At 38.3% G+C, this 19,725-nt stretch overlaps 1 protein-coding gene across 3 annotated transcripts in view; it reads right to left on the bottom strand.

Moving 5' to 3' along the window:
* Window positions 1-19,725, bottom strand: part of LOC139129890 (dual specificity tyrosine-phosphorylation-regulated kinase 1A-like) — a 107,167-nt gene that overhangs the window by 64,303 nt on the left and 23,139 nt on the right. The window contains exon 2 of one of the 3 annotated variants that reach the window (XM_070695578.1): window positions 3,861-3,917. The exons of 1 other annotated variant lie outside the window; for it this stretch is intronic. Coding sequence is in view for 1 of the 2 variants with exons in the window: in XM_070695581.1 (XP_070551682.1) it covers window positions 2,476-2,602 (127 nt within the window). In the remaining variant the exon portion in view is untranslated. Of the gene's footprint in view, window positions 1-2,475; window positions 2,946-3,860; window positions 3,918-19,725 lie in introns of those variants that run through there. One more of the 3 variants, XM_070695581.1, reaches the window with a different exon arrangement.

Raw genomic sequence — 19,725 nt, 5'->3', positions numbered from 1 at the left:
AATGCGTAATGTGCTGACATTGTATTCTAAAATTTGGCAATTTACAGCCTTGGTATCGCTTTGTTTCCAAGTTTTTTTGGAACTTTTTCAGAATGGCCACAATGACAAATGATGTCACTGTGACCTTCAAACACAATGTCACCACCACCAATGTGGTAGGAGGCAGTAAATGTTGGAATATTGTGTTTTGGTGTTATTTCTAAAAACGGAATTCTGAACCCCAAATTTGTCAACCTCAATTCAATCTGATATTCATCAAAATGTCCTCACAAAATGGTATCTATAATTATACTGTCACATATGCATTCAATATATTATAATAATCCTAGATTTATCAAAATATTTGATCAAAAAATTCGAATTTGCTAAAAATATAAAACATAAACAAACATGAGCGAACAGCATTTCCAAAATACAAAGGACTTGCTAATTAAAAAGGAAACATACAATAATTAACAAGGTGTCACACATATTGTGATCACAGAATAATCCCTACTTAGTTTTCATAATGTACTTATGAGACCCACTTTCTGTCAAGACCTTTGCATAATTTTCTTTCAGTCTGAATACAGCAGTGACAGCCTGTTGCCCAGCTGTGGGTCCACTGTAACCAGGCACTGTGGATGTGATCAGGACAACGGAACTCCGTCCACCGATCAACAGATAGACGGCCACTTCTTGATATTTTCAGAGTGACTATCATAAGGTACTGAGTTATGTTAAAGGGCCAGGGTTTTTTTAATCAGATTTATCTCTGAGCAAATTTACAAACTGAGTGCAACTTACTGTGTTTCCGCTGCCACTCTCAAATTCGTAAAATTACTAATTTTTTAGATGATTTACTAATTTTTTTCATTGTTGATTCGTAAATATACGAATGCAAGGAAGCAGCTAGTTGATTGAGAGCTGAAGGCCCCCAAACCTCAAAATAGTTCTAAGCACAGTGGTACTTAATTAGAATTTGATTGAATGATATTCCGTATTGGAACGGTTGAGTTTACTTATAAATTTCAAAATTTACAAAAAGTTTCAATACCAAATTCGTAAATTTACTAAAAAATTTCAGAAACCAGAGGAAACACAGAAGATACTGCATTATGTTAAAAGGGCCAGGGTTTTTTTAATCAGATTTATCTCTGAGCAAATTTACAAACTGAGTGCAACTTAACTTTCAAAGGAGAGCAAAAATAACAGGAACCGTGAATGTCAAATGATGCACGCATCAGAGCTGAGATTGACGACTGCTGCTTTTTAAAGGTATATTTTCTAAATCCCACATTATGTAAGAGAAGGAAGCATGTATGGATGATGCAACAAGTAAAATACCATGATAGGATATTTCTGTCTTTTGTTATATCCCACTATCCCCTCCCTCCCCCCAACATACGGATTATGATCAACTGGGGACAGAGAGAGGGCCATGTCTCGCTTCAGCACATACAAGTTCCGCCTAGACAGACAGGCTGTGTTTACTTCACATGTCGTTTACAAAATGTAAGCACAGAAACAAAAACAAAAAAATAACAACTTCACCAAAAACAGCAATCACTGACTCTGAATTCCAAAACAACAAAGGAATGAGTGTTTTTATCCTACTTATAAACTAACAGTTCAGAGAAAATACAAATAAAGTTATATAATGAACTACATTTTTCCTTTTTTTTTGCGCCACTCTAACAGTCAACACCCACTGAAAAAGGTCGCAGAAGCCCCTTCCATTCATGGGTTGTTTACCCTGTGGAGCAGTAGTAATCTCTTGTACAAAAGTTGTGTTCACATAATAGGGTTAGGGCAGACGAACACTGGGGGTCAGCGGTAATGAATGGCAAAGCGACTTTTAAATGAAGGGATACACAACACTCTGAGTATCAAAGCATAGTTCCTGTGGCTGGCCTGTTACCAGACAGAGGGTATGTTGTCACAATGTAACAAAATGCAAACCAAACATAGTCTGCCATCAATTGAGGTAAAATGTAGCAAAAAAAGGGGGCAAGAGAATTGCATTCGAAATTTTAAGGCTGTGTCAAATTTAAAAGTCAGACAGACATAGATGTAGATGTTGTAGACATCGTGAGGGAATGTAAACTAAGGACGTGATAGACTGCGCAGACACTATTGTTGACAAGCCGGCCGGCCATGATCCACTGTCTGCGTAGATCATAGATGACACAGTATGTGCTTGTTTTGATGGTTACCCTGCTTGTGGAGAACGTGGTGAGACTTACACCCCCCAAGCAACGATCTTTGGCATGCTAGCTTTCAAATGGAGCTGGAATGACGAGCTGACGGGACTGAATTTGGTTTGTTTTTGTGGGGTTAATCTGTCGAAGTGCACAGTCTGTACGGATCAGACAGTGAACCCACCACTCAATAGAAGAACCCCATGATCAAACAACTGGGACTGCGCACCCACTACACGGGTAAGGACAGGGTATATTGAAAAGAAAACATGTAAGAGATAAAGCTGTCACCTACGTTTCATGACTCTCTGTTTGCTGGCATTCTTGTCTTCAGGAATATAGGGAACCATATCACGTTTGACCCACAGGACTCTGCAACTGGAAGACATATCCTGGGTGTCTATCTGCTGCTGGAAGACCATCGAGGTACGGCAAAAACCCCCTCGGAACACAATCGCCTTGTCCGTATGTGTGTGTGTGCGTTTCCTCTCGGACTTGTCAGCGGAGAAGAAGGACCACAAACACACTCCCAGTGTAAAAAAAAACCCAAAAATCCTGAGAGTATATATATATAATTCCTGGGAGAAGGACAGGCTGCCGGGAGGAAGATGTTCTAGCTGTCCATTCCTGGCACTAGGATCCGGAACCCATTTGCGGGCCGAGTGGCAGTGACGATACAACTCTTCATACCAAGTTATGGAGACCGGGCAAAGGCAGTGATAGAGGGGAAAAAATCCTACTGTGTTCGACAGCACGCCTAAGACTGCATTACATACATAGTGCTCTAATCATTCCGACCAACACCGCCATACGACGCACATGATTGGTTGGCTGGTGGGTTCCTGAATAGAGCGCCTGGCCAGGCCAGCCAACCAGGGTTGCTGTTGCAAGGTCATGACTGCTATCAGCTGACCTGTCTTTCCCATCACTCAGCCTGCCATACGTAATGGCCCCTGAGTAGAAGTGGGCGGGGCTTGTCTCTCCGATTTGGAGTGGTTGAGCATAATACATAACATTATCTAGGTCTATCAATCTCACAACACCGACCACTCCCTCCAAAAAATGCAAAAAACGGCAATCTCACCGACAACACCCAAAACACAGGGCAATGAGACATCAACTCCCAGACATTTCACATTTGCTCAAAATTTCAGAAACAAAAACAAACAACACTGCCAGTAATAAACGGCAGAATTCATACCACAGGATCACCAACTACAATTCTCCTAAGTAGACAGTCATTACTGCAACTTTTTTCTCTGAGCACAATCAATTTCTATATACTCTTTACTTCCCATGATAAAGACTTATATAAGCAATCAATTCTCTTGATGTACTTATTATCAAGTTCTCTTTTTTTTATCGCCATTAAATAGCTAAAATTTAAAACAAAAGCCTAGTCATATTTGTTTTTTTTTTGTCTGGTGCTTCACAGCAATAGGCTAAAAAATTTTGAGGGTTTTTGAAAATTAAAAATTCACATTTTTTTTCTATTGTTTTTTCTTCCCTCTACAAAAGAATCCAAATTATTTCCTTGACAAAAGTGGCCATGGCATTTGATGAATTCCTGGCTTTGCACAAAGAGGAACATGAAAAATGTCAGAGTTATTTTTAGGGGCAGATAGGAGAAAAGGCTGGCAAAAGAGTAGGAGATAAAAGACCTTGAAATTTATGACTTACCCCTTTTAACAACCAGTCATTGGTAGAACCCTGTAATTATCAATGGACAGGTCGGACCTACAAAAGGAATGGAAGGGGTAAAAGGTTATAATCGAGACCGAGGGCAAAGTTAGTACAAAGTAAAGTCAGGCTAATGTAACATTTTTCATAATGTTGATTTTCAAAAAACAGAGGTTTATGTCATTAAACTTTAAAGAAATTGTTCCAGGTCATGGATTCTTTCCAAAAGGGGTGAAAACACATATTTTTTAAAACATTTTTTTAACTAAACATGCTTTTGTTCATGTCACATATTAAGCAATGATGGTCGCCACATGGATGTGAGTGATTTCCAAATTTTACGTCCTACTTCGTCGTGGTGAAGCCCTTGAAATGGTAAAGGTGGACTTCACCCATGGAAGCGACAGCAATGACATGGTTTAACCCTTTCACCCCCCAGTTCCCTGTATACAGGTCCAACTTTACCATAGAAAACAATGGATTTGGGACAAACCATGGTGGTGAAAGGGTTAAAAGAAGGCAACAAGTAAGTTGCTGAAACACCGGTGTTTTCTGATAATAATTAAGTGTCTAAGTTCACGCTCTTGAACGCAGCCTCCTTTGTTCACAAAACCCTCTGTTTATGATTAGTTTTGCAGTGATCTCCAGCGCTCCAATGACAACTTAAATTTTTATAGTTGGACTGATTGTTTGTCAAACTCGTACTTATTTGCATCAAGAAAACATCTTTGGGTTCATATTATTTGCCTGAACTTCACAGAAACCATTTCAGTTCAAAACTGTAAAATTTTCACCGCTAGTATAATGCTATAATTTTGACAAGTATTACTCATCGGTGGTGCATTTTTTTCCCCACAAACAGCAACACTGTCATGCCATATTTTAAGCTCTCCCCCGCCCAAAAGGTGTGGCAAGTGTATTTTCAAACTTTCGAAAATATTCTGCTTGCCTCTCCATGATCAACTCTGAACAAGTTAAGAAGAAAATTACTTCAGCACTGAAAAGTGAATCGTATTAACTACCGGCAAAGTCCAGATTTTTTTTTCAAACTATTGAGTTCAAGGAAAGATTTAAAACATGTCAAACAAAGGCTGCTATAGAAATAGGACAGTGTGGTGTTTTTAGTTCATCAAAGCCCACATAGTTGTGTGCATAGTTTGTTATGAATGGCTTGGTATGTCAGTTGAATAGTGACCTTGACATCAGCCTTGACAGCCACTTTTGTTTATGGCTATTGAAACTTAAATAACTTAGAGAGCAGTTATTTCCCACCTTAATGTCCATTAAAATGCAACAAATCAGATCATACACCTGTGTGTGTGTGTGTGTGTTGTGTGTGTGAGAGAGAGAGAGAGAGAGAGAGAGAGAGAGAGAGAGAGAGAGAGAGAGAGAGAGAGAGAGAGAGAGAGAAATAAAAATTCTAAATCACTCTCATATACGCTGTAAGCATTTCACCAATGGTTTTACAAGTCGGACACAAAATGTTCAAAATTCAAGAACTCTTCCTTCGGAACAATCTCTAACTGCTGCAGAAATTCAAACAGCAAAATCCTTTTCTTCCAGTAAGGGGGGAGGGGGGTTGATCTTAGTTCGATAAGTGATTTCAACTATGGCGCTTATTATGGTGACTGCAATTTTTCCTTTTTTAGAGTTTTCCCTAGTTTTAGTTGCTGAATATTGTATGGAGTTAAAAGCAATGAAACAGAGCTCCATGGTAACACAGATTTACCTGATAATGCCACATGGCCAGGGATTTAGTGCCAAAAAAGCTCCGTAAAATTATTACATTTTACACACACTGTGGGTTGACACCAACACTGCACTTTTTTCATTTACGTGAGGTAAGGGGAGCAGTAGGGAGGGGAGGGGTTTTTGATCTACTGCGACTCATGTGACAGTACCTCAGGCCATCAATAAGTTTTCCCTTTTATGTGATGAAGTTGCTGCGACGCTTTTTTATCTGTATCACCAAACACAAGTCACCGACCTTCTGCGCAAAGATTTTGACCAGCATGTCAGATGAAAAATATAAATAACGTAAATTCTGCCAGCTTCTGTTATCATCCCCTATTTTCACTTGGTAAACTTGTTGAGCAAATTCTCAGGACAATTACGTGTTTGCTCGCTGATTTGAGTCAACAGACACACACAGCTGAGCTGGACATTTTTGCACTTATGTCTGAAATCCAGGGTAACACTGATCACAAGCAAATGAAGGACACAATATGGGATTATTCTCCTTGCTGATAATATTTTCAAATGAAAATTTTTAAGTTTATTTCAAAATGCAATTACTTTCAGTGGTGAAATATCTTCTTTCAGTTGTTTCTTGGTAAAGAGTTTCAATAATATATTAATTAATTTTCATTAATGATACATATTTTATACTAGGATGTACATATCTTACTGTTCTTAAAGCAAATTGGCAAGCATTTCTGTAAGTCCTGGAGGAAAGATTAACCATGAAACAGGCAAACTTCTTATACTTCGATGAAAAGTATTCATTGTTGACCTTTTTAACTCCACAATGACTTCAAAAAATCACCATTTGAATATTTATATCTTAATGTCATTCAACCAATGACTCCGCATACATTCTATGTATATACCACGCATACTTTGTGCTTCTGATATAGCCAACATGTAAACCTGCCTCAGTAACCAAAATGATAAAAATAAAACTCCTGGTGAAGCAAAAATAGCCTAGCCAATGTGAGATATGTATCAAATTTGCTGCTTAAAAATAAAATGAGGTATGAATATCACGCTGATTGCTACCGGCAACATGACCGAATAACATTGTGAACTGAAACTGCGACCAGATTAGGAGCAAAACAACGTTTCTACAACTCCACAAAAAAAACGTAGGGTGATCATACCCTGCAGCTCAAAGTGAAACAGAAACTAAATTCAAATTCTGGGTCTCTCTTCGCAACAATAGAGCATTATTTGGTGTCTGGGTGCGACTTTGCAAAAGTTCAAAGGTCAGAGAGACCATTCTAAACCAATTATAATGCTGATACGATGTAGGCAGAAATAGGAAGTACAATATTAAATGGTACGCACATTGTGTCAGAGAAAAAATTCTTATTTTTGTGATCAAGACTGGTTCAGTAGAGAGGGGTTTTCACAGTACCCTGAAGGACTGTGATTCAGATGCTATCATTATGGTTACTCTACCTCAACTGGTCATCAATTTTCACCTTAAGGTAGAATGTACCTCAGTGACAGATATTCGGACTCTCAAACTTTTACAATTCTTTTCTGATGTACCACTTGTGGGGGTTCATTTTAAAGCTCTTGTTGTAAGAAAACTTTTCACCAGCTTAGTTTTTCGAAAATTCGAAAATTTTACGTTTCTCCATAGAGTTAACACAGGGATGGCGGTCATTTTGAATTAAAATATCGGTAAATCTCATGTTGTTTCCCTAGTACCAAAATTTGCACGGTGATCCCCGATTTTTAATCTTGATTTTGAAAGAGAACGGTTGAAAGATTCCTCAAGAGTTTGAGCAAAAGTTTGTCTTTCACTTTTGAGGCGCAAACTACCTTAAAGGTTGTTGAGAGAATGGAAAGAAAGATTTTGATTTCACCCCTTGGATCAACTTACAAGGAAGTGAAATCATAAAGCACTCCACTAAATACCTTCCCAGTACATACAGTTGTGTTCCTTTAACCCTTTGAATGCTGTAATTTTTCACTCCAAAATTTTAGTGCAACATTTTGCCAATTTTTATAAATCTTTTTGTAATCATTATGAAAATTTGGACCGAATGGACATAACTTTTCATTATGCTACAGTTCTTGATCAAAATGTTGGAAAAAATCAGAAAAAAGTCTCAATCTGTAAAAAATTGTCTGCGCTATATTTTTAAAGGCGACAAAAATTGACTTTGGCACTTACCGGTAAAGGGTGAAATTAGTTTGCAAAAATAGACAATACAATTGACACATAAAACAGGAACAACAGATTGCAATTCTTCAATTTTATGTGCAAATAACTGAAACAAGAACGAAACAACCAGATTGGTAAAGATCCCTGTACTTTGACACCTTTCACCGAGTGCAATACAGAACTCAAACCACTTAGTTCCGTTAAAAAAGACATAAAACATACAATTCTCAGAATAAAAAGCACTTCCAGTGTAGCAGACAATGGTGTGCGTTATCAATGTTTTAAAATTCACTTTGTTTTACGGCAGTTTGTTGCTCTAACTCAACAAAGGGTGTTAAAATACCATGTACTGACTACTCAGCTTGTCAACACACACTGTGTATGTATGTACCTGCGACGTGTTTTGATTGTTAATAAAATTCAAGTCTGGATAGGTTAACTTTGAATATTCACTTTACTCACGCAAAATCATTCCTATACCGAATCATGACCTGCATTTACTGTATGTACATGAGTGAAACGGGCAGTCTTCGATCCCTGGTTCTCACATCAGTGGTAGTTGACATTGACCGTTTATGTCATTTTAGTCCTTTGTTATCTTTTGAAATTTGTGAACAGTTAGTCAATTTTCTCAGAGATAAAGCTGATAAGAAACCCTGCCCCTTTAAATCTCACCTCTGATTAAAAACAAATATGAGAAATTTTTTTGCCTGTACGCGGCTGACTGTAAAATCTAAAAGTGTACTTGCACCAGGGCAGTTTGAAATAGTAATAACACTGCATGTGTGACATGTATTTTTGGTATCGTCAAGCAAAATACTGGTTATTTCGACAAGGGACGAGGTGTACACCTAGGAACTCTATTTGACATGCTGAATAACATACAAGTGGTGAAGTTCCTAGGCTTTTAACCACTTGGCCTTCTTAAGTTACAAAACCTGGTAGGTTATTCTGTGGTTTGGGGGCTTTCAGAACAGCGCAGTGCAGTGATTGGTCAGCAAGAGTATGGACTAATTTCACCTCCCTTTTTCTGCATGTTTTATCATGTTTGAAAGAGCCAGTAGCTGTAACGTCTACTGACTTATTATTTTGTTTTGTAGATCAAATGGTAGGTCAAGTTCTTGTTCTATTCCCAAAGCCATGTTGAAACACCAGCAGTTTAGCTTGTCAACGCTGCATTTATACTTAGAATGCAACTGTTATTGTTTACATTTGAATTCTAGTCTGGACCAGAATTCACTTGTCAACAATAACAATGCAGTTTTCACATGTACAGGCTGTGTTGACAAGCTGAATACTGTGTATCTCAGCATGGTTTTGGGAGCAGAACAAGATAATGACACTGTATTTAACATACAAAACAAACATTGCAAAATAATTGTCAAAAGTTTACAGCAACTGGCATTTTAAATTTAGGTCACTCTTAATGTTTGGCTATAAACCTATGCACAGACCTTCACTCCAGCTGTTCAGAATTGTGCAATAAAAAGAACCACTGCTAGCTATGCTGGAAATTCAGTTCATGGAAAACGAAGCAATGTTGTGGATAGATTATTCAATCAAGTCGGCCCATAAAACAAAGCACGACCTTGCACTTTCAGGGCTGTTTACTGGTCATGCTCTTCACTGGGAGCCGTATTTTTGTCAGTAAACAACCACTGACCTAACATTGAATTCTAATTTTTTCCCTCCTATTTTCAATAACTATGCCATTATCATATGATCGGAACATTTGCCAGATATTTCGTTTCAGGACTTCCGCCGACCTTCAAGGGACAGCTCAGCGGTGAGTGCAGTCAAGGACAGTCTTGGCAATGAGTGAGGAGACAGAAGCTTTGAGTAAACAGGCACCATGTTTTCATACACGAAATAAAACTCTTCTTTCCCTCTGACACCTCAAGACACAGTGGGCACTGTTCATTTTAAAAGTTGTTTTTCAAGTCATCGGTCACCCATTGGTACTTGGGATAATTTTCTTTTCCAATGACAACAAATGCCATCACGGGTAATTTACAAGTGTTTTCCTGTCATGGTAAACACGCACACACACTCGCTCTCATTGTTCAGTGAAAGAGGAATGACTTGGGCGCTGGCAAGTGGATTCAGCAAGGAATACGGAAAAAGTCAAAGATGGCAATAAATTTACTGCAGCAGCTGTACGGCAATTATTTTCTACAAGACCACAGATCATCATTTTGTATTTTAGCAGACACAGAGACAAAGTTTGATCTGTTGGACTTTCTTTTCATCAAGCTAAGGGGCATGTATAATAGTTTCAATGATGCGTTTGGGTCAAAACACTAATAAATAGGGGTTGAATCAGGATATGCATTGGTAAATATATGCCCTGGAAACATTTTTATTGGACAGAGCGTGTGTGAAATCTACATTTGAGAGAAGTCGGTTTTTGATAAAATATCACTATATCATTACCCATGGACATTATGTGATGTTACAGTGTTAAAATCATGGCAAAACAGAACAAAGCTACGTCAAGTGGGCAGTTTCTGAGTGTCACTCTGGCAAGAAGGATCTCTTCCTGTCCCATTGACTTCGCTAATCTCAGAAAATAACCGCACAAGTGCTGGCCCTGTTATAGGGACTTGGCCACCTGTCTCAGGGCTATCAATGTCAAAACAACACACAGAAACCAGTATGTCAATCACATCCAATAGGACAACTGTACCCATCCACTACCAATACTTTGGTGCAGCCCCCCCCCTTCCCCTCCCTGCAGTTATAGGTGGCTACATCAGGCCCTCCTACTAAGAAAGAGGGTGGTAGGGGTTAATTAAACAAACACCAATGATGGGGAGTGTGATAGGTCACATGATGAAAACCTGTTGAACAATATATTCTTTGACAATACTTTGTGCTTGGTTAACATTGGTTTACCTAAATTATGCCGGCAGTTTCAGAAACTTTTCATTTATTGCATGAAACGTACCCTCCACAACTACTGGAAATGTTATTCACCATTTCTGCAAAACCTTGCCAAAGTATAGCGGTAACTGATCCACAATCCGATTCAACATCACATCATTGTCTATTCATTATCACACATATTTACTCTAAAAGCTGGGCTAAGACAACAGCCTGTGTAAACTTACACTGCTGTTTATGTCTTCCAGCGCTATAGTTTTTCACTTTACTGATTTATTTCTTTTTCTTCAAGGAAGTACACACTCATTCCTCAATGAATCCCATGGAATACTATTTCACAGGTGCTAACTCACTACCTGGCCTGTTATTTCCCTCCAAGCCTGAATTCCTCACGTTTTGTTGTTCTCAACGAATTTGAATACAAGCCTGAGGCTGATTCGGAGGGCCCAGTTGCTCGATTATTGTATAATTCAATGACACAAGGGTCGTTGACCTGTTTCACAGTTCAGCCAGCACAATGCCATACCTTTTGTTATGCAAAACAGCACGGTATTATCTTCAGATCAAAAATAAAATCCTACATGGGGCTGATTAACTTGACCAAGGAGACAATGATAATAAAAGCCGACAAGAGCTTCTCGATATTCCATTTCCTATGCAATTTGAAGTGGAACTGTCAACTGATTTCAAATTCAAGGAAAATAATCTATTTTTTGTTGCTCTATCATCTGTGTCAGCTCTTTGGGGATGTAATTTGAATATCACAATTAAAATAGACTACAAAACGTATTGTTTTACCAAAAATGAATAATTCCTTAAGGTGTACTAAATTCAAAATAGTTTACCTCACCACATATTTGAGTGGAGGTCCCTGGATTTTACTCATGGGGAGGGAAAGACAAGAGAACAGTATTGAAAGAACTGTTGATAAATGTGAGGTATTTGATCAGATATAGAGAGCAGCTATGAGAACATCCTCCATATTACTTTGAGTAAATGTTCATGAATATCACTTCAATCTTCACTGACAAGCTATCCAGAACTTTAAGTTCAACTCTCTCTCATTATAGTAAGTCTTACTCTTACCCAGCACTTTCCTATACGTAAAATTAAATTTTTTGTCATACTCCTAATTTATGTAAAAATGTGCCTCAGGCACAGATATTCGGCCTCTTAAAACTTTTACAATTCTTTTCTGATCTACCACTTGTGGGGCTCATTTTAAAGCTCTTGGTGTAAAAAAAATTTCACCGTGTTTATTTTTCAAAAATATAAAAGTTTTATTTTTCTCAACAGAGTTAGTACAGAAATGGCAGCCATTTTGAATTTCAAAAAGCGGTAAATCTTGGGTAATTTTTTTCTCTAGTACCAAAATTTGCACAGTGACCCCTGATTTTTATTCTTGACTTTGAAAAGAGTATGGTTGAAAGATGCCTTGAGGAAAGTTCGAATAAAAGTTTTAGTCTTTCACTTTTGAAGTGTACACCACCTTGATATCCATTGAATTTCCAAGGAAACTAAGTACTTTGGATTTCAACATGGGAAGGAAAGGCAAAGAAAATTGACTTGTTTTACAGAACAATATATCGTACGGTACTATCAAACAAACTATTCTTAAAAATTGCTATTGTTCCTTAACTGAACCTTGAAATGTTGAAATGAAATTTTTATCAGTTTAGGACCACTATGGAGCACAGATGACCGACCGACAAACCGCTATTTCTGACATCTCAGGGCGTAAAGTTTGATGACGCCACCCCATCATTGTTAAGCCTTGATTTGAAATCAATACAAACGCTGGCATTTTTATTGAGTTGGTGTTATTTCAACTAATCCCTGTACTTGCAGGCACACTGTCAATGGAATTACAGCCCTCGATATCACTGCACACTGCAGCGTACACCCACGCAAACGCACGTACACACATATGGTGGACTGCTTATTGGTGTTAATTTACGACGGGATTCAGAGGTGAGACAAAGGAGAGAGAGTGAAACTGAGAGCATTTGCCACTCTTTTAGTGTACTATAAAAAATTCTGGAATATGTCTCGACTTAAATGGCTGATACCTCACCTGGGCAAGCCAGGTCCATAGGAAACCACCAAAAACCTGCCAAGACTGCAGATTACAAAGACATATGACAGCAGGACAACTGGAAGCCTGAAAATTGCCATTAAAAAAAAGACAATTTTTAAAAGGTGGTAACACTGATATTACAGGTGCACCTCTGACTATGAGCCTCATCATAGGAAAATGCGGCGGTCGATAATTTCATTCAATTCACAGTACCGGCATACAAGCTTAGTTTGACCTCTCCCAAGGTCGTATCAAGGCTAGGTAACTGCACTTTTCCCTGCCTACAACATGAATTAGTCGCTGTGAATGAGTATAACCTGTACCGCTCCTATTCATCACAGGGTTATTTTTGATTCTCTTTATTCCGCTATGTCACGTTTCACATTTACTTGTACATGTACACAGTGTCTATGTCAATAGTCTAGTTAAAGGTTCCATTTCTGACATACTCAACAGTCCCGCCGGCATTCAGTTAGCCATGGATGTAGAAAATAATCCGCAGCCGGCAAAAACAACTGGCAGTTAGCTAAAATTTGCCGGCTGTGAAAATTTAGTTTCGGTAAAAATTCAAGATATTTTGCACAAACTTTGTGCGCTCACACATCACTTGTAACCGCCTATACTTTTATTTTTGTCACATGTAACCAAAATTTTCTACATCCCTGTTCGCAGCTTCAAATTGTGCAAGACAATGTAAACATCACATACCGAATGACATTTATTTCTGAAACAAGCCATTGTACACAACTGATAGAGAAAGAATGGAACTGAAAAAATTCCATAGCTGCTTCAAACTCTAAAGACTGTCACATGACTGGTTGCAATGAACAGTCACCAGGGTTTCGTTCTCAAAGGAGGTCATGCCGACCTTTTCACACTTCATTGCTCAGTCACACTGATTTCCTTGTTTGATGGAAGCCCCAGCTTGGTAAGGAACTGTACAGGTCAGAGGAGTGCATGTCATGTGGCACAGAGTCCTGGGACATCAAGACTTCAGATACTGATCAGTTCCGCCATAGCAAGTGTTCTGCGAGGCTGACAGTGAGTGCAGTGTGTTGAATATGATTATAGGATGTTCAGTACAGTACACAGATGATGACATAAGAGAGAGAGAGAGAGAGAGAGAGAGAGAGAGAGAGAGAGAGAGAGAGAGAGAGAGAGAGAGAGAGAGAGAGAGAGAGAGAGAGAGAGAGAGAGAGAGAGAGAGAGAGAGAGAGAGAGAGAGAGAGAGAGAGAGAGAGAGAGAGAGGGAGAGAGAGACCGTCCTTGATCACTGCCAATAGTGACTTCACCTTTACACAATTTACAACTACCAAACTTTGCTGAAAAATGAAATTTTCTTTTCTGCTAACAGGTAAAACAGTGCACACATGGTGTACTGAACCAAATCAAAAGTAAACTGTAAGTTCAAATCAGTTACATTTCAATCTATATCCCACATGGCATACAATCTCAGTGCCGACATTTCTTAATTTCTGGAAACTTTTCTCCCCAAACCCTATACCAGGTATGTGCAATCTGTAAACTGTTCCTGCATCAAAGAGACGTTTCCTTAGTCAATGTTGCATACATCAAGCTTAGTGGGCACCCTCACCCCCTTGAATTCTATCCTGTTTCAATATGTCTTTCATTCTATGGTCCACAAATATTCTGAACGTTTTGCGCTCATCTCTGAAACGCCAAAATTGCTCTTACGATGCAACTTGTTGAAAGCGTACGTATAAAATAGGCGTGTCTTTGGCCTAAAAAAAATGACATGATTCACATTTGCTTTAAAATGACTGACTACAAGACTATGTTCATGCTGTGTATTTGCTTGGCACTCTATTCCTACCAGCATAAAAATACCTTGTATATAAATTATAACACTATAAAGTTCACAACCAGACAAGCACCAGAAATATAATCCTCAATTAGCCAATGGGTTTTATACACATATCACCATAGAAAACCAAAATATTGTCAATGAAGGGGCAAAACACTACCATTCTCAAAGCTGAAAATTCAAGGATTTTAAAAAATTTTTTTCAGGAATTTTCAAGGACTTAATGAGGTTCAAAATATCATTTTTCAGATATCACCTTACGAAATATCAATTTTTTTATATCATTTTTAAGATATCATGACTGATCATCTTGGTGATTTTTTTGAAATCTGTGGGTGGATTATCAGTTTTCCATGGCTTTTCCAGGACTGTTCAGGATGCATAAAATTTCAAGGACTTTCAAGCAGCGTAGGGACACTGAATATTGCTTTAAAGACAGCTACCTGCTCTGCTACGTTCTACAAACATTGGATGGCGGTAACTTTCAGTGTGTATCTTCAACCATATTTGCATTTTATGTAAAATATTGTTGCCTGTCCTCCTCTCTAAATGATTTACTACAAAATGCCAAATGTCTCCCGCTGGTAAAACACAGTCTGTATGAACTTGGTGCAATGCCCAATGTTATCATTGGAAGCTGAATGCCAGAGCCTTGACGAGAATATCATTAGTCAACAACCACTTTGATCTTGTGGTAAATAACGACATGTGACATTTTCTATTTCATCATGCATGCATTCTGGAGAGAAGGAACAGAACATATTTTTGGTTCAAAAGGACAAAAATGACGAAATTGACAGGTAATATCACTTTAACCCTCAGAATGCCAAAGTCAATGTTTTTCATCTAAAAAATATAATGCAGATAATTTTTTTCCTGATTAAGACAATTTTTTTTCAGATTTTTCCCGCTATTTCGTTAAAAATTGTAGGCAATGAAAAGTTATGTCCATTTGCTTCAAAATTATTATGATAATTATGAAAAAATTAATAAAAATTGGCAAAATGTTGCACTAGAATTTTTGCGGGAAAAATAATAGCAATAAAAGGGTTAATAGAGATTAGGAAGTTGACTGCACTGGGTACTATTAGTTCAATGTTGATCAAAGCACTCTGACACAGTAGGGTGGTAATAGCAGTTATTATAGAAGTTCACAGGTCCCTAGGGTAATTATATTGTTTATTGGATGTCAATTACTTGTTGACACAGCCTGGCCACCATCACCATCAACAGCAGCATGCACTTGACATAAAACAATATTTGTCTCCAGGAAAATGGGACAGGGTGGCACTGTCAGTCACAGATCATGTTGCCCAATATGGTGATGGAAGGAAGGGAGGGCAGACATTGGTGGTTGAAGTCATCACCTTGTGAGGTAATTGGGAAGAGGGAGGGGGGTCTACAAGTAGTGCGCCCTCTGTGACTCATGATCTCAGACTCTATCTACTTGTGACTTTACAAATTTTTCGAAATAAACCAGCACCAGCTCTGCAACAGTACATGTAATACATGAATTCCCATGTGCCTTATTTTGAAACAGGTAACACAATGAGATGTCCCTGGTATCGATGTGGTCTATCTGGCCATGGATACAGTGGAAGGTACGGAAGTCGTGTGGAATGAAGTACAGTTTTCAGCAAGACGTAATACCATGCGCTTGGAGTGAGGGGGTTGGGGGTCGAAGAGGGCTAGGGAGAGGGGTGAATAAATTATACAGCATCATGTCACTTAACGTAAGTCGGATGGGAGAGTTGTCAGTTGTGAGCGCATCACCTATGTCACTTACTTGTTTGAGTAAGATCTTAGGGTACTAATGTCTTTGGGCAAATCATTTTGTGGATGCTTTAGTATACAGTATACAGCTTGGGAAGTCAGGTTGTACCTAACGTTAGCATGGCTGTCTGTAGCTTTTGCAACAGCTGATAACCTTGTTACCATGCCAACAGACCACTTTACACCATATGTGCAACTCAGTGCTGGCAAATGTAGCCTCTGACAATTGTTGGCAAGACTGAACAAGACTGGACTCGCATTGAACTATTCTACAGGTCAACATGGTGATCCTAGGGAGTCCAGTTGCTCCAAGAAGATTATGAAAGCCCCTTTAGTAAACACCACTGTTTTCATGATGAAAACTGAACCCAGTGTTCTTTAGGTAAACTACATTGCTCTCCATAGCTTTGGAAATCAGAAGGGAGACCAATTTACATAAAAATACATTCTTTTGCTCGGATGTTAATATCCAAAAAAAGATTGCAGAGGGGTGACTGATCCCGTCATGGTGAACCTTGCACCTACATGTGGCCTTGGAGGCAAATTTGATGCACCAGGAATTTGAGTGCTCATCCTTTGCCTGACTTAAAAACATTTGTATATTCACCTGGTACTTACAGGGTTAGCGGTAGGATTTTCAAGTTAGTAGCCACACTTACTGAGTGTGGCTAATTTGGTCCTAATTTTATTAGCCACACACAACTTTCATTAGCCACACATACTAAATGCTGGTAGAAACATGCTTCAGTCTTCAAGTTTTTGATGTGATACATTCATAAATGCATACACACACTTATATATATATATATATATATATATATATATATATATATATATATATATATATATATATATATATAATATATATATATATATATATATATGAGATACATGAGACTATACGTTTCTTTTTTCACTGCAAAGGCTACACAGACAGTAGACGTGATCTTTAAGTCAACTAAACATTTGTAAAAACACATTCAGAGATACACAAGACCTTATAAACATTTTTCAAGAACAGTCAAATCTTCATTATGTGATTTGGGAAAATTGTTTGAACTCAGACCAAAATAAAAATGAAAAAGAGTAAAATATTGATGAACATGTTACATCCTCATCTATATATACTCTTTTGTTGTTGATTTTGCAAAACCTGTATTGCACTTTATGATCAAGATCCCCAATTGGGATAGGATTTCAATAAAGGCTTACTTCACTTTACTTTACATGCCTACCCAAGTTAAACCCCGATACAGAAAGGTGATGAGCGTATAATAGATCATTACAGTTAGTAAAATTACTTTTCCGATCAGAAAAACTATTAAAAAGGTGTTACAACAATGAGACATTGAAGTTCCCGCGAGAGCATTGTTAGGAAAATGGCACGTTTTGCCAGTACCTTCATGAATCTGTGTCCCTCCGTACCCCCGTTACCTAAATAGAATAGTCCCATTCCGCACATCCGCCATTGTTATTCTCACTCAAGGCCACGATGCGACGTTGGCTTTCCTTCTCTAAATATGCAATTTCATTTGTTTGACGCTATTATCCTTTCATCAGTGAAGAGTTTTTACCGCGTATACCGGTGACTATTACAACTTTCACTGCTATGTCGTTGTTTTCACAAGATGTAGACCGTTTGATATTGCAACATCGACTTGCTTTTATGTGCAGTCAATGCATGCCATGCCAGTTAGTTTACGGTTCACACTATGCTGTTGATCGACAGTATACACGACGTCTTTGTTTCACGTTTACTTTTTTCAAGTTATGATTAATGTGGAAATTTCACTAAAATGTCGCTGATCCAGGGATTGTGTAATCATTTGATTTGATACTGCGATATGAAATACTGTGTCAATAAAGCTTGGAATCGTCGCTGAGTTTTGCTGCTTTTGGCTACGGTTGTCTATCTTATCAACGTGATCGGAATGCCAGTTCATGGAGATCGAGATCGCGAGAAGTAATGTAAACTGTTTTCTGTATTTTGTCTTCCTTTACAATTTCAAGTAAGTGCTTTAAATAAAGAGTTTTTTATGTTGTCTTTAGCATATCAGTGGAAAAGCATTAAGATTTGGACTGTTTAGTTTTTATATCAATTTCGACTATAGAAATCAGCTGTCGCCACGCTTTTGAGATCGTGGCGATTGCCGATGGGTTTTTGTTCGCCACAATCAAGTTTTAGTCGCATTTTGCGACTGTGGCGACCTCTACCGCGAACCCTGACTTATATTTGTAAAGCATTAATTCCCCAGAAAATTTCATCATATTCCCGATTTACTCAAAGTTCAGAACTGTGGTGCACACCAGTCATTTGGTTGTCTGGGTGTTGGTCAATCAGAGATTTGGTTTGATACTGATTGTTCTAATTAAATGAATACGAACTGATGTTCCATAAATAAATAATGCAGTCAGCTTACACACAAGGTTCTATTTTGAAAGTAATACTGCAGTATAATATTGACTTTCCTATTCATGGTGTACATATTAGATCGTACCAGGGTTTTACATCACTTTTAACTTTTGAGAGTCCCTGGGACTCCTGGTGTTAGAAAATGGGAGTCCTACATCAAAATATGGGGTCCCAATTTATTTCACAAAAATGTTTTATAGTTTATCAATGCCATGGTCTTCACTGTGTTCAATTAGTATTAATTTGCATACACAGAGACAACAAGGTTCCATATTGTACATGGAGGGGTAACTATTGTGCAACACATGCACACACTATAGGGCATATTCAACTGACTCTGTATAGTTTGAACCGCCTGTATAACTATAATGAAGAGTTGAAGACAAAAACACATTTCACTAACCTTTTTATCGATTAATTTGGTGTTTGACCCAACTTACATTAGTTTAATTCACGTACGCGTGTGTAACTATCTGTGGCTTATCGAGTCACGGACTCGTACTACCATACATACTAGTCAATCCGTTCGCCAAGTTTGATCACATTTTTTTGACAAGCACGCCACAAAATCCGCCACAAAATGGAAAGAAACCACTAAGTATCGAGAAAAAAGTTTCATGTCCGGTTTATTTCAGTTAAAAAAATGCGTAACACGTAGGAAATGTCTCGCAATGTAAACAGTTCAAACAACTACATTTCATTTACAAACCGGGTCGACTGTTATGGCCGTCTCGCTTCAGGACGGCCGGAGGGTCAAATATCAACAGTTTAAAGGGGCTTTTTGGCAGTCAAAACGCTTGAAAATTCACAAAATACACTTCAATTTAACCGAATCCTTACAAATTTCTCAATCTTGCATGTTTTGGACTTCGAAAACCTTAACCTCGGGTTCCATGTCGAGAGTTAGGCATCACACAGTGCCGCCATCTTGGCCGCCGGATACGTTCGAAGTTCACTATCGCGATCGATTTGGTCACCAAATCGCGTCATTTTTCCATA

Source organism: Ptychodera flava, chromosome 3 (assembly GCF_041260155.1).
Source record: "Ptychodera flava strain L36383 chromosome 3, AS_Pfla_20210202, whole genome shotgun sequence".
NCBI lineage: Eukaryota > Metazoa > Hemichordata > Enteropneusta > Ptychoderidae > Ptychodera > Ptychodera flava.
The sequence above is the reverse complement of the archived record's forward strand: the minus strand, read 5'-3'. Positions and strand labels throughout refer to the sequence as shown.